Source organism: Miscanthus floridulus, chromosome 16 (assembly GCF_019320115.1).
Source record: "Miscanthus floridulus cultivar M001 chromosome 16, ASM1932011v1, whole genome shotgun sequence".
Taxonomy (NCBI): domain Eukaryota; kingdom Viridiplantae; phylum Streptophyta; class Magnoliopsida; order Poales; family Poaceae; genus Miscanthus; species Miscanthus floridulus.
The window spans coordinates 108,622,247-108,636,480 of record NC_089595.1 but is presented as its reverse complement, the minus strand read 5'-3'; the positions used below and the strand labels follow the sequence as shown (position 1 = coordinate 108,636,480).

The 14,234-nt window shown below is 44.6% G+C and overlaps 3 protein-coding genes and 1 pseudogene across 4 annotated transcripts; 2 read left to right on the top strand and 2 right to left on the bottom strand.

Annotated features, from left to right (window-relative positions):
- The first annotated feature begins 2,042 nt into the window (after positions 1–2,042).
- On the top strand, positions 2,043–2,145 carry LOC136514608 (U5 spliceosomal RNA; annotated as a pseudogene).
- A 547-nt stretch (positions 2,146–2,692) lies between these two features.
- LOC136513371 (uncharacterized) lies at positions 2,693–5,174 on the bottom strand. The gene is given in 5 exon segments (XM_066507374.1): positions 2,693–3,501; positions 3,503–3,732; positions 4,098–4,307; positions 4,691–4,784; positions 4,887–5,174. Coding segments are annotated over 5 exon segments (1,125 nt in total). The 5' UTR covers positions 4,986–5,174; the 3' UTR covers positions 2,693–3,009.
- LOC136511235 (salt tolerance receptor-like cytoplasmic kinase 1) lies at positions 4,984–5,804 on the top strand. The gene is made up of 2 exons (XM_066505385.1): positions 4,984–5,001; positions 5,358–5,804. Exons 1-2 carry the CDS (start codon positions 4,984–4,986, stop codon positions 5,802–5,804), a joined length of 465 nt encoding a protein of 154 aa, XP_066361482.1.
- A 1,057-nt stretch (positions 5,805–6,861) lies between these two features.
- LOC136511632 (CDP-diacylglycerol--serine O-phosphatidyltransferase 2) lies at positions 6,862–12,708 on the bottom strand. Of its 2 annotated transcripts, XM_066505681.1 has the most exons (13): positions 12,452–12,706; positions 12,020–12,258; positions 10,972–11,037; positions 10,667–10,726; positions 10,288–10,378; positions 10,094–10,148; positions 9,921–10,000; positions 9,699–9,815; positions 9,516–9,600; positions 9,051–9,142; positions 7,450–7,703; positions 7,248–7,336; positions 6,862–7,134 (listed from the first exon to the last, which is right to left on the bottom strand). In XM_066505681.1, the coding sequence occupies exons 2-13, from the start codon at positions 12,169–12,171 to the stop codon at positions 7,007–7,009; spliced, it is 1,269 nt and encodes a 422-aa protein (XP_066361778.1). In that variant the 5' UTR covers positions 12,172–12,258; positions 12,452–12,706; the 3' UTR covers positions 6,862–7,006. The 2 variants fall into 2 exon arrangements, with proteins under 2 accessions (XP_066361778.1, XP_066361777.1); XM_066505680.1 differs by having other exon boundaries at positions 9,921–10,148; positions 12,452–12,708.
- Positions 12,709–14,234: the final 1,526 nt, after the last annotated feature.

The window sequence follows — 14,234 nt, the reverse complement described above, 5'->3', positions numbered from 1 at the left end:
TTGCAAGCTTCTTGATGGCTTTATGTGGAGCTTCTACATTACCTATAATCTCAATATTGACTTGCTCCTTTTGAGAGCCATCGGTTTCATCAAAAGTCATGGATGACAGAAAAAGGTTCTCAGTGAGATTTATACTTCATCACATCACATATAATCTGCATGTTCCTCTATGAGAAGTATTTCACATCACATATATTTTGCATGTTATCCAACTATATGGTTTTATAAAAATTGACGATCAAAGATACATACACACTTGACTTGGTTTGGGGCTTTTAATAAAGAGAAGCCACGGGGACAGAGAGAGAGAGAGAGAGAGAGGGAGGGTGAAAAGTGAAAGGGAGAGTAAGGGGCCAAGGGGGGTTTGGGGAAAAAAAAAGTCCACCTAAGACTACATAGCTCACACAGCAGTCACGGTGTACACTGCACATTATCTAGGATAAACAAATGAAAAGTATGGATTTTTAGTAATCACTTAAATAGTTTGTTACGTAAGAATATACTTTTAAAGCCGATTTAACTAAGTGACACTAACGAACAATTTGATGGACTGACAGTGGATTTTACTAGCTCATTAGTTAATCTTTTATAGTAAACTTATTTGGGCAGTTAAATTATATACTATTTTTTATAAAATTAATTATACTTAAGAAAATGACTTAGTCTAAATTTAGAATTACACTCTTTTGTTTAAGGAAGAGTATGTCTCTTTGCGTTGTCTCGTGCTGAATAACAAGGGCGCGCAGTCAAAACACGCTTGTTGCAACCAGCGTAGGGACTGGCACGTGATTGTTGGTCGTTATCGAGGCTGAATTTTTTTTATATTTTTAATTAGAAAAATGTCACAACCAAAAAATCGCATATACTTTGACGATATTGTGATATTAATTTACCACCAAGTGAACCGGCAGAATTACCTTATTGCTGATTGAAACGTCACAATTTTTTTCCTAGATTATATATCCTAAAAAAGGATAACTTTTTCATATGGTCCTAATGGAGATAGAATTTATATAAAAAATTTAGTGCTTGACAGGATATACGACTATGATTTCATTACTTTGACGTTTGAAACCATCATGATTCCTAAATAATCAATACAATGCTCAGATCTGAATCCAATATCGACTGACGATTATTTTAAAACTGAGATGAATTCCAATGGAGTCTTAGTGAACTACATTTATAGGTCTCATCCAGATTTATAATTTTTATATAAAATCTATTTTTCATGCGAAATCATATGAAAAATTATGATTTCTTTGTATATATGCTATGATAGCGAGTTAAAAAATCAAGCGTTATTTGTTCACTCTATCACATAATATATCTCTAAAAGTCATAACCTTTTCATATGACCATGTATGAAGATAAAATTTATATAAAAATGTAGAGGACCTATAACTTTGTAGTCCAATTTTTTTTTGTCTAAAGTCATATTGGTGCCAAAATAATCGATACAAGTTCCATTCCATATCTATATTTGTAGATCTAACTGTTGTATCGATTGTTTTAACACTAAGATGACTTCAAAAGGGAAAATTACAAACTTCAAAATTGCAGGTTTCATCGAGATGTACAATTTTTCATGTCTCTATCCGATTTTATATAAACAAATTATAATTTTTTTAAAACATGGTGCCAAAAGAAAGTTCTGCCATTTGAATTTTCTGCAAGGGTAATCCCGCTGGAGATAAGTTAATGTCCTCGTATCAATTGACAATGCTGGTTAGATATGCATTTTTATTTTGCAGAAAACGAATTAAAAATAAAAAAGTGAGACGGTGACTGGCCCAGCAAGCTCAAGCCCAGCCATGCAAAAGGTTTCTTCACTTGTGAAATCCTTGGTGGGCCGAACTCCGCCGGATGTATTGCTGGACGGCCCAAACATGGCTCCACCACATTGCTGGACAGCTAGGGGAAAGCACAGGTTAAACAGATGATGATGTATTAGTACCATTATACCATACCGTGGAGCTGCTAGACTTACGGTTATGTGGTCTATTACAAGAGGAAGGGCTGTGTCTCTGTAAGGCAAGCAGCTGCGTGGTGAGCACAAAGCGAACTATTCTTTCGCCTTTTACTAAAGAATACCGTGTGCGCATACGCTAATTTTTGGAGGGTGTTCTCCTATTTAAGGAGGGCCCCAACAATACGAATTCAATTTGTTTTTTTTGAAATTTAACAATCTGAATTCAATTTGTTTTTGTGCTTGTTTTTGTTTTCGTGCTTGTTTTTGGAGGGTGTTCTCCTATTTAAGGAGGACCCAAACAATATAAATTCAATTTGTTTTTAAAATTTAGTGCTCAAATCTTAATAAGAGTTCAACTGTTACTATTTTTTGGTTGGTGTTGTCCTTAAATAGCCAGTATTATTTCAATTTGTTTTCAAAATTTAATGCCAAAATTTTTAAGACTTAAACTGCTGTTGTTTCATATATATACATACGCCTGTCTTGTATCAAATTGAAAATCATCTTATTCTGAATCTCTGTCAGCAGGGAAGATGCTCTCGCCTAGTTCTTGCTTTAGTATTTGTCATTCATGTAGATTCGTCTAAAAGTTTTGTTACGGCACTTGTTTACTACAATCTGCAGATAATAACGCACGCTACAAATCATTGATTGGAGCGTGCCAAGGTATTTTGCTGGACAATGGATATAGAGTACATATGCCAGAACGGAACTTTGAGAAATACGACATTTACAGTCAGTCAGAAAACAACAACAACGATAGAATGCAAACAAGTCTGAGAAAGAAAAGATAGAATACAAACAATGTTACTCGCACAATCGATGACCCGTAATAGTGACATCACTAACTGGAGAAGTTACAGCAAACTAGGCCCACTTTCTTACTCTACAATCAATGGCCCGTAACAGTGCCATCAGTGCATAGACAGCAGGCCTCATTACTGAAACAACAAAAGCTCCTTCCATTGTGCAAAATCAGAAGATATACCGGCATAAGATTGCTGCTATGAGCCTATGACAAATCTGAACATTACGTGCTAATGGCTAATATTAAGATTTTCCATCTCGTTCACCACATCATCAGCTAACTTGGCCTGTAGAGATCCAAGGCACTTTTCAAATCCTTCAAGGGCTGCAAAGGTGCTCTCAGGTGAGCCGCCAAGGTTCCCTATTTCCTTGCGCATCCCGTTGATGCCATTGTACAGTCTTTTTATAGCGAGCTTCATCTCAGATGAGTCTTGTGGTGGGTATACAGAAGCCCCAAGATCATTGACCTGGTCGGCAATCTCCTTGCAATGGCTCAACAATTTTTCCATTGGCTCAACTTTGTCCTCATTAGCAACATCTTTGTTACCAGAGCTCTTGAGCAAACCAGTAATGAAACGAATTGCCTCTTTCACTACAACCAGGGAATCAGATGTCACAGTAATAACTAACTTGGCAACAGCAACCTCTTCTTCAGTGAAATCATCATCACCATCATCATCTAGATCCAGATCAGATATCTCATCTCTATCAGAACAACTTGCTAGTGTCAACAACAGCATTGGAAGACTTCTCATCAGTACTATGACCAGAATCACCAATAGGGAGCTCATTCATTTCCCGGAGAACATCTTTCAGATACACGCCTATCTTGGTCATAGCTCGTCCTATGGCAATACAGTTTGATGTAGGCACCTTCTTGAGAGCAGCACAAGCTTCCCATACAGTTCCTGTAACCTGGGGTATAGTTGTGTTGCGGTCAGGGCTGCGAGAGTCTGCTTTAGATTAAAGAAAGGACATGTTAGCCCAATTAAAAATCTTCTGAGGGATCAACATAAATGACGTGCAAGACTTGATGGTGAAAGTAATAGATTGCATGTTTGTTGTTATTTCAGATGTCCTTTACTATTTATCCACTCGAGGACTAGAATCACAATACGATGCAACCAACAAAGTTACAATGTCACATGCTCCCCCTCATTTCAAATATGTGGAATTCAAATCTTTACTCATGTGACTATTTCTTCATCAAGATTGCTTTACACTGAATTCTGACTAATGTCTTCCAAATAAAAAATAAGTTCGGTCTATTGGAAGGCATTGTTACAAACAACAGCACCTTGGAAGGTTTTTTACATACCATAAGCAGAAACAGCATGCTTGAACAACGAGAAACTGGAGTCAACCACGTTCTTTGCAGAACCACAGATGGATTTGTGAAGAGTAGGCCCAGCACCAACCATGCTTCCATGGCAAACCAAAAGAAATCCCTGTAGGATGTTGAAATAAGCAACGATGTTCTCCTTGAGGGTCTCTACATCAGGCAAGTCACCGCTCCAGAGCATTCCAGCTGCAGCAAAAGACAAGCATAGGCCAACAACCATCAATGCCAAGTCGCATCATCAACGAAACAGTATCGCTTTACTGCAACCAGATGGATGGTGTATACTAATGACCTAAAGGTAGCTAGAAACAAAATACCTATAGAGGTAACACAGATACTCTCCTACATTCAGCAAAGAGATTATGCACACTTCAGCAACTGGAACATGCCAAGTTAATTCCTATACCGGAATTTGACCTCTTATGTTATGGGCCTATACCTGTCAAACTTCTGGGTTGAAACACACTATGTACATCCATAGAAATTCCCCATCAATTCAGTTACATATGCATGCTCTGAACAGCTAAGCTCGCGAACTAGCACATGAAATCGATCAATTTTGGACTTACCGACGGTAGCCTGCCTGGAGACTTGGTCGCCGAGCTTAACGACCTCATACCACTCCGTCCGCTCCAAGCTCCCCGGAGCCGACTCCGCCATCATCTGACAAACCAAGAGCAAATAAGCGTGTGAACCGCGCCGGCGAGGTTATCGCGTGGGATCGGAGCTGTGCCAAGACCGCGGTTGGTTGGGTCGTACTCGTACCTGGAAGGTGTCGCTGATGGTCTGGAGATGCGACTCCAGGAAGCTGGACAGCTCGCCGCCGCCCGCCGCTTTCTTCGCTCGTCCTCCTTTCTTCGACATGGCGACGGCCCTTGTGGTGTGTCGCGTTGGGGCTGGGAAGAGGAGGGCGGCGCGAGCGGCGAGAAGGAGCCGACGGGGACAGGAAGCGGCGGCGGCGGCGCGGCAGCGGAGGGTTTATGCGCGGTTACGTCTCCAATAGATGACCCATAGACACCCAAACCCAAAATCGACAACAGGACACTAAAATCAGCCTTCATGGGTTGCTTGAGAGGCCTAACCCAAATATGAGTATCATCTCTCTTAAAAACCTATTTGTAGAAAGAATTCTCTTTTATGTTATGTTATTGGAGAAGATGTCAGAGCATCTCCAAGAGTTCCCTAAATATTCCTCCTAAAAAATTTATGTTTCCCAACTCCTTAAAAAGGTTTTAGGAGAAAAAAAGAAGTTCATCTCCAATAGTTCAAGAGGGCGCGCTGGTGCTGGAGTACCTCGCCGGCGGCACGCTAGCGGACGTGCTCCACGGCTCGGCGACGGGCACCGCCCCGCTGTTGTGGGCGCAGCGCATGCACATCCTCCACGACGTGGCGTGCGCGTTGGAGCACTTGCACGACGGCGGCGGCGGCACCTCCACCGCCGTGGTGCACGGCGACGTGTCGGCGTCCAACGTGCTCCTCGACGGCGCCACCGGTGGCGGCGCACGGCTCTGCGACCTGGGCTCCGCCTGCGAGGGCTTCTTGGCGACGGTGGTGCCGGCGCGCGCCGCCGTGGCCGTGGGGTCGCCGGGCTACGCCGACCCTTTCTTCCTCCGCACGGGCATCGTGTCCAACAAGTCCGACGTCTACGGCTTCGGCGTGCTCAGGCCGTCACGGGCCTGCTAGCGGCCGGCGGCGGAGCGGCGTCCGAGATCGAGAACCTGACGACGTGGATCCTGCCGCGCGTCAGGGCGCGCGGGGTGGCGGGGCTCGTCGACACTAGGCTTGGAGAGGGTGGGTAAGACGAGGAGGCTTCCGCGCGTGGCTTCGTCCGCGTAAAGTTACGCGGAAGTGGGAGGAATTTCCCAAGTCCTAAAAGATTAAAAGTAAATATTAGGAGTTGTTGGAGATAGTTTTTTTCCCTGTCTTTCTAAAAAATAAGGATTAGGAGGATGTTTAGGGAACTCAAAGAGACGCTCTTAAATGGGTATCGGACTTTTTATCTACAGCGCTGCCTCTGGCTCGAGGGCTGGGGCCTCTGGACTCTCGACGATGATGATGTCGGAGTTGCGCGAGCCGATGTCGGAGTTGCGCGAGCCGTACGAGACACATCAAGATTCATGCGAGTGTTAGTATCTCACCAGTTAACAGCATATAGAAGGCTAGCTCTGTTCCCTACGAACTCGAGCAAGGTTTAAATTTGTTTGGATTATGACCAAAACTCTGGAAATCCTGTTCCTTTTTTTTAGGAGATCCTGTTCCTGCCTTCCTTGTATTTGCTTGGATTGTTTTGGCATTGTGCCTGTTGCAAAATGCAAATCGCAATGATGGATCAGGCCGTGGGCTGTATGAGAATATGAGATGTTGTAGACTCTGAATCGCTGAACATTTAGGTCGTGTTGCAAACTTGCGACGCATATAGGCTACGGTTCTGCCATGGAACTCTATAGTTTATCTGACCAACCCAAAAATTGTGTGTGTTCTTTTTTTGAAAAAAAATTGAAGGATCAAACCATCAAGGCCTTCAACTGGACTGGTGAGAAACTGAATAACTGATACACCATCCAAGATAACGATAGGTGCTACAGAACTGTGCATTATTGGCCCAGAAGAAGTTTGGAACCCAAATATGCAGTGATCTTGCTTTATTGTTTAATTACACCTGGTTATGATGCTGCAGTTATATCAATTATTCATCAATCTCATGTTGACAACAATGATCTATTTGTGACAAACCAAGCCGTGCCAGGAGCAGCAGAAAAATGGGGCTCCCCTAAAACGTAAGTTACAGTCACATATCATATCAAATATGTACAACGCCTATATAAAAATGAAAAAGAAAAGAAAAGGGCGAATTGAAATAATCTGAGATAAGTTCTTGCAATCTATCACAGCTGCTTTCTCCTGAATCTTTGGTGACTACTCCATGACCATGAAAGCAAGAAAATCACAAGTGCAATCCCAACCGAGCTCCAAAAGATGATCAGCCAGGTAGGCATTGGGTCATGAAACAGCCCTGCTCAGATTGTTGAATGTCAGGCAAACGGTTTGCAGAACATAGTCTTTTTTCCCCTCCCAAACATATATCAGATTGTAATACTGAATTGACAGGTGAAAGAGGAAGCTCACCATGCCCAAACTTCATGCAGATAAGCAGCTCCACTATGCATATAGCCAGAGAGAGCCAACAAAAGGCTCCAACCTTCTTCACCGGTTTGCTGTGATGAGTGATGACCAAAACCAGCACCAAATATCAGTAAATCAAAAAATAAAGTTCAAATTCTGTTCATGCATGCTGTTGCTAACAAATGAATGGCACTCTTGGACTAACCTGTCTTGTAAGTAGGAGTTGTACTCGCGGATGGTAGGGATGGCAATCAGCCACCAGAGGATCAATCTGTACACGACCAAGGGATTCCTTGGAGGGATCCAAAGGCAAAACTTAAGGAAGAATGTGTTAAGCTCCACGGTCATGAAGACAACGCAGAGGAACAGCACTTGGATGAACCGCAGTGGCCCCATGAAAGGATGCCACTGATCCTTATCCCATTGAGCAGGAGTGAACTGGCTCAACGATCTTTTCACCTGCAAGCCAAACGAAGAGAGTGAAACCAGTCTGCCGGTCTGCGCAAGTTGCGTTCAAGTTATAATATCAATTCACACTGAATTCTCAAATTGCTAATGTTCAGGTGCTCCATACGTTCCTGAAGAACTAACAACACAGTTGAACTATTTCAGTTCGTGTTTATAACCTTGTTTTGTCATAGCTTAATTAGAAATATTCCTTCTGAAACAATTTAAAGCTCTTAAATATTCTGTTTCTTATGACATGATAGAAAAACTTCCAGTCAATCTCAATGATAGACACAAATGTTTTTGTCGTAGGACAACATATGTCCGGGCAAGCCTGATTACAAGTTTGGCTGTCTGAAACAGATGCAACAATTCACATGTGGGTGCAGTTTATAAGATAACAGTGCATGCATAACTGTATGCAGAAAAACAAATTGTGAAGAAACTTCAGGGCTCAATAATGACAAAGATCAGATTTGAACAGCACAACAGAAATGTGATCAGGCCCACTGGGAAACATCACATGTTGTCTGGTATCTCACATGCAAGAAGTCAAAGCTAGTTACTTTGACCTTCAAAAAAAAGCTAGTTACTTTTGCTCAGTAAACTGCATTGCTTTCGAGTCACTTGTCTTGGACTATCCTTTGGAAAGTTGCTGTCGGCTGTCCTAACTCAGAGGAGTATCCATGGCATGTAAGGCCCTGTTTAGTTGCAAAAATTTTTGGCTTTTGGCTACTGTAGCACTTTCGTTTTTATTTGGCAAAAATTGTCCAATTATGGACTAATTAGGCTTAAAAGATTCGTCTCACGATTTCTCGGCTAACTGTGTAATTAGTTTTTTTTTATCTACATTTAGTACTCCATACATGTGCCGCAAGATTTGATGTGACGGGTACTATGCAAAAAATTTTGGTTTTTGGCTTCAACTAAACGGGGCCTAATTCATATGAGAAATATAACGCAAGATCCAAGGGAGACCTGACAAGTACAGATGATCTGGGACTTTGGGCCACGGTTATAAATGACAGTGGAAAAGAACCGGCACTGAGCTGTAATCCATCATGCTACCACTGTTCTGTTTTACTTGTTTCAGACTTCAGCAGTGTCTAAAACATGCATTTTTTTCAAAACATTTTCCTAGTCATATGCAGGGAAAATACACGGACATTATGATAATAAGGATGTGACTACTTTCTCCTACCAGAGGTCAAAGTTTTGGAAGTTTAATTTGATGCATTCTAAAAGAACAGCTATTTAGGAACGAAGGTCATATCTATATAGTGATTAAATTATGAGAATAGTAACCAGCCATGAAATGGAGAAACCATGCGTCTGTTAAGGTCTTGTCAGTGAACATACCTTACCCATGATGCTTCGTTGGCGGCTCAATCCAACCCATTCATACGTTTTGCCATCAAAGTAACGGACTGTGTGCATTCCTGCCCAAATACCTGGATAAAAAATAGCAGCATTTCAGCTGAAAGCAAGGAATTATCATTGACAAATAATGCCACAAATGCCAGCAATTCTTCTTGGATTCCCATGGCCATGAGCATAAGACAAGCTTAAGATGTTGATTTATTCAATAGAAAGTTTACTTTCTATGCACCTAGTGACATAAAATTAAATATTCTAGTCAAATAATGCGATGTCAGAAGTATGTCAATGATGTATTAGTTTTTATTTTCCTTTCTGACTAATGGATACAATTGATAGGATCTGATGCCAAGAAACTGTATAAAATCAAGAAATAAGAGAACATTAATGTAAGCAAGGTAACTGAATGTATGAGACATGAACATTAATTATCTTCAAATGTCTCACCAAACCAATTGCAGATCAAGATATCCAAGATAATGCTATCCCACCAGCACTCATTAAAGTTTGGCAACATATGTCTGAACGTTAGCTGCAAAATGTCATAGTAAGCATACTTCCTTGTCAAAAAGATGACAGGAATGAAAAGATATCTTTAAAGTCCTTTTAAATAGGGCACTCAGATCTAACCTCCATTAGCTCAAAGCCAATCGACAAGACCCAAAGGAGAAGTTGATTTCGTATCATTACAGCTTTGCCCCACCACCCAAGGATATGGGCAACAACAAATTCATCAAACAACGTCTCCTATACATAGATCAGATAGTCTAGTTTTAATAGAGTAATAGCAAGGATGACAAGCAGAGCATGTGCATCTTCACAGAATAGGAAGGTTCATACAGAAAATCATACATAAATATTTATGAACTTGTTTTTAGGGTTTTCTGGAACATACAAACGGCAATCAGCTCCATAAGATCTCTCCGGCAATTCTGCAATGGAAAAATAAAAGTTTATTACCACCACCATTTTTTTTAAAAAAAATATTACATTTCTTGTGAAACTATTTAACGCAGAAATTTTACCAACTCCAAGAGCAGGGTGAAGGTGTTTCATGAACTGGCGAGCATCGTCACGATTCTGGTAAATGAGCAACAGATAAGAACCAACATGCCCTTTACACTGAGTTGTCAAAACTAATAAAATCATCACTTGGACAAAAAGCCAACAATGTAACAGAAGAGTATCTAACTTAAACCCACATGTGGCTAACGCTAACCTGGAAAAGAAGGAAGGTAAGAGCAACGAGGTAAACGACAGCCAGTCCATGTACCAGGCGCCAGACAGCAGGATGGGGCCTAATAAGTATCCTGTGACAAAATTGCCAGGGCACTGAATCAGTATCGTCCAAAAATATCAGCACATTGACCTAAACTGATGTAGTACAGTAGATTTATGCACAAAATTACTGTTGCTTCAGCGCCAATTGACAAACAAGAAACACTGCACTGATAGAGCTCCTATGTTTGATTTGCATTTTTTTTTTGAATGAATGGAAACTGACAGTGCCTGTTTTTATTGATATATAGAAGAAAAATACAAGCAGAAAGCCATGAGAGGCTATCTGCAAGAAAAAAAGAAGAAGGAAATTTACTCACGTTGAAGGTGCCTGAAGCGTGCAGTAGGCAAGGAAGACTGCAATCATAGCCCAGACACCCCTGGAAAGTTTCGGTAAGAAGATGAATCAGCATCACTCACTCTCTCCAATCATTGTGCAATGCTATGAAGGTAAAACAGCTCTGAGTCCAAAAGGCAGCATCAGAATCGAATAGTGGCCTGATTATCTTTTCCGTTTGGAACACATGAAAAGTGGCCTGTTTCTTCTTTTCTTTCTTTCTACTTTTGAAAGTTCAGTGCTGCCTAAACAAGGTCATAATTAAGTCCTGAGATGATTCAGCCATACCTCTTGATTGAAGTCACGCTACTGTGAGCAGCAGCACCTTCAGGATCAAGTGCTCCACTTGCCCAGCTGAAAGGGAAGAACAATTGAATGTGAGGTCAGATGAGATGGCAGCACCACGAGAAAGCGCAAAGGAAACGCCCCACATTTGGTCAGTACGGTTGGTATGGTATCCACCGCTGGGCAGCCTACAAGTTAGTCATGAATTGAGTGTTCCGACTCCCGTGAGGCACGTCTCTGGGATAACTTGGGACCGGGGTTAGCCAGCTAATGGTTGTACCTTAGATTCAGGTCCAAGCTTAATTGGTATCTATCTTCCTAGCAATAAGCAAGGCTGTAAAAAAATATGTCACGTGTTTGTTTATCTTAACTTAATGAGCTGAAAATAAACTCATTTCACGCTCGCTAAAGTATCCAAGGAAAATAATACTATGTATGACTGTTCTGGGAGCAAATTTAAGACAACTTCGTTTTCATGAAAATTTAGCAACAATTTGGCATGAGATACTCGACCAGGGCTGTGGCTCTCCACAGCCACTCGTATCCGACGTGCCAATCCATTGATCATGCTCCAATTATTCGGTAGCTCGATGCTGTCGCACATATCCACTAAACTCCAACCCAAAAACTATATTTTCATTTGTCAAAAAAAACTATCAAGGCGTTCGGCTGTACTACTTTCCGCTTGCTTCAGCTTATTTTCTCTCACAGAATATTATTTAACCATCCGAAATAATCCAAAATTCACTATTCCACCTACCAGCGGAAAAAAAAACGGAGGAAAAAAACATAAGAGAAAAAAACAAGAGTGCATGGCTGCGTTTCATCTCTGACACTGTTGCAGCACCTTGTGGTATCCCTCTGGCAGCTCTTGTACTTTGCCCAGCACAGGAAGGCCTTTTCGCACCCGTAAAAATTGCAGCCTTCGAGTCAAGCGGAGTCGTACGAACACGGTAGCGAAAGGCGAAACCAAACAAGGCTCTCCCTCTCCGTGTGCGCCTGTGTGGGGCGCGAGCAAGAGGAGGAGGAGAATTCGAGGGCGCTTGCTTACATGAGAAGGCAGGCGCCGACGAGGAGCACCGAGATGGTGTGCGGCTTGTAGAGCCACGCCGTCCATGGGTCGTACTCCTCGCCGCCGCCGGAGCTGTCCGTCGCCGGCGGCCTCCTCTCCTCGCCGTGCCGCGGCCGCTGCTTCGCCTCCATGGATGATGGCACGAGAAGGAAGGAAACAGCCGCGCCGCCTGCGCCTGCCCGCGGCACGCAGCAGAAACCGCCGCCGGAAAGCAACACCTGTCAGAGCAGAGGGGGAGGTACGCAAACCGCCAAATTTGCAGGCCGCGCACCAAAAACCAAGTCAACAAACGAAACGAACATGGATCGCCGCCGTTGCACCTGTGCAACGAACGATAAAAAGGAGATAGGGGAGAGAGAAGCGCAGGGCGATTCTACTGCTCCTACATGCAAAGGCACATGCGCAACGTACCGGCGAGGGATCGGCGCCGAGGAGCCCGGGAAATTGGGGTTCGGAAGTGATTCCGGCCGTGCGGGTGCCCTTACACGAATATGATCCAATCCAACAACACACAACACCACGCGCCTACGCCGCAATGGAAACGGAATCGACGGTGACGCGCGCGCGAATTCGGGAATCAGCCGGGGACACGCACGCACGCGCCGGGGCGTAGGGCGCGCGCGAGGTGGGAGCTGGGATGAGAGGGGGGGGGGTCAGCGCCGGACGGCGAGGCTGGAAGCGAGGGGTGGCGGTGGCGTCGTCTTTAAAAGAGGAGGGGGGGGAGAGAAAGCGACGCGAGACGTGACGGGGCGAGGCGACGGGCTGTCGTTAATCTGTTGGGTTTCAGCTCGATCGATGGGGTTGCGTTCCGTGGTTTCTGCGCGTCTGGCTGGCGTGTCCACGTAGATGCGACGCGTGCGTCCCGGGCGGGCTGGGCTCTGCCTGCCGCTGCTGCTTCCCCTGGGGCTCGGGAACCGGCGGCACGTGCGCAGCGCGGAAGCAGAGGCTCCCGGTTGCCCGGTGGCGGTGCCCCGGACGCTCTGGCAGGGTCCCGGCTTCCTGGCCGGGCTGGCGCTGGCGCCCCCGGTAGCGGTAGGGGCTGGGTACTACTATTATTCGTCGAGGCCGCCAACTACTTTTGTTTCTTGCATTTGTGTGCTTCTGTGTTCTATCTCCGATCTCCGTGCGGTGCGGTGCACCCAAGTGGCTTGCGATTCACGTATTTGGGGCTACGGCTGCAGAGCAGAGCAGCGCAGCTGGCTGCTAATGAAAGGGTAGGGGGTTATAAACTTTGCAACCCGTGTTCTATGGATTATGGAACAATGCAAGCTGTTACTTGTTGCCTTTGTGTGATTCGGTGCACCCGTGTTCTATGGAATAGGTGCTTGCATTGCATGCCTATTTGGCCTCGCTCGTGCCGGTCGTCGATAAAAATCTGATCTTGCGTGTGTTTTTCCCGACATGCTTTTATTAATTATTCTAGTTTAGCATAATGATGATGTCTGATCGTAGTGCCGATCGCGATTTATTTCGTTTCGTACACGTTTTTTTTTCTTTGTTGGATTTTCGTATAGTTTGTGGTAGCCACTAGCCAGCCCCTAGATACAATACTTCATTCATCCGTCAACGTTGGACAAAAAAAATGAAGCGGCTAAGACCTCGAGCCCACCCAACATTACTAAGCTGCAAATAATCCAGGATCTTCGTAACACTTTTTTCCTTTGTATTAATTTTTAAAAGAACAGCAGCAGGACACGTACTGACGGTGAATGTTGGGTAGACCTGAAAAGTAAAAGGAGCAGTGGAGGACGCATCAGAGAGGAGAAACGAACCGCGCCAACAGTGAATATTCCCAACAGTTACCCGTGGGCTGCGGCGGGTAGCATAACTAGTACTAGGAGCAGAGAGCGGATCAGCGAGGGGTCGACACGGCGGCGCACGGGGTGGGCAGGGGACAAAGCGCGCCGCTGGCGTACGATCCTCAGCTTGGCGCTTCGTGGCCGCGCAGTCAACCCCGCACGCCCGCGCCCGCGCCCGCACCAGCACCACCGAGGCCTCCGCGGCTCCGCCTCAGCGCTAGTCCTCTCCTCCTTTCGGCAGCGCGTGGCCAGGGGCGGAGGCGCGCGTGGCCGCAGCGGCGGACCCGACCGGGGTGCAAAGCGCCAAGCGGACAAGGCCACAAGGCCGCACGGGCGTGGGGGCGCGCGCGCCCGGGTCCGGCCGTGCCAAATTGACCGGCCCAGCAGCAGTCATT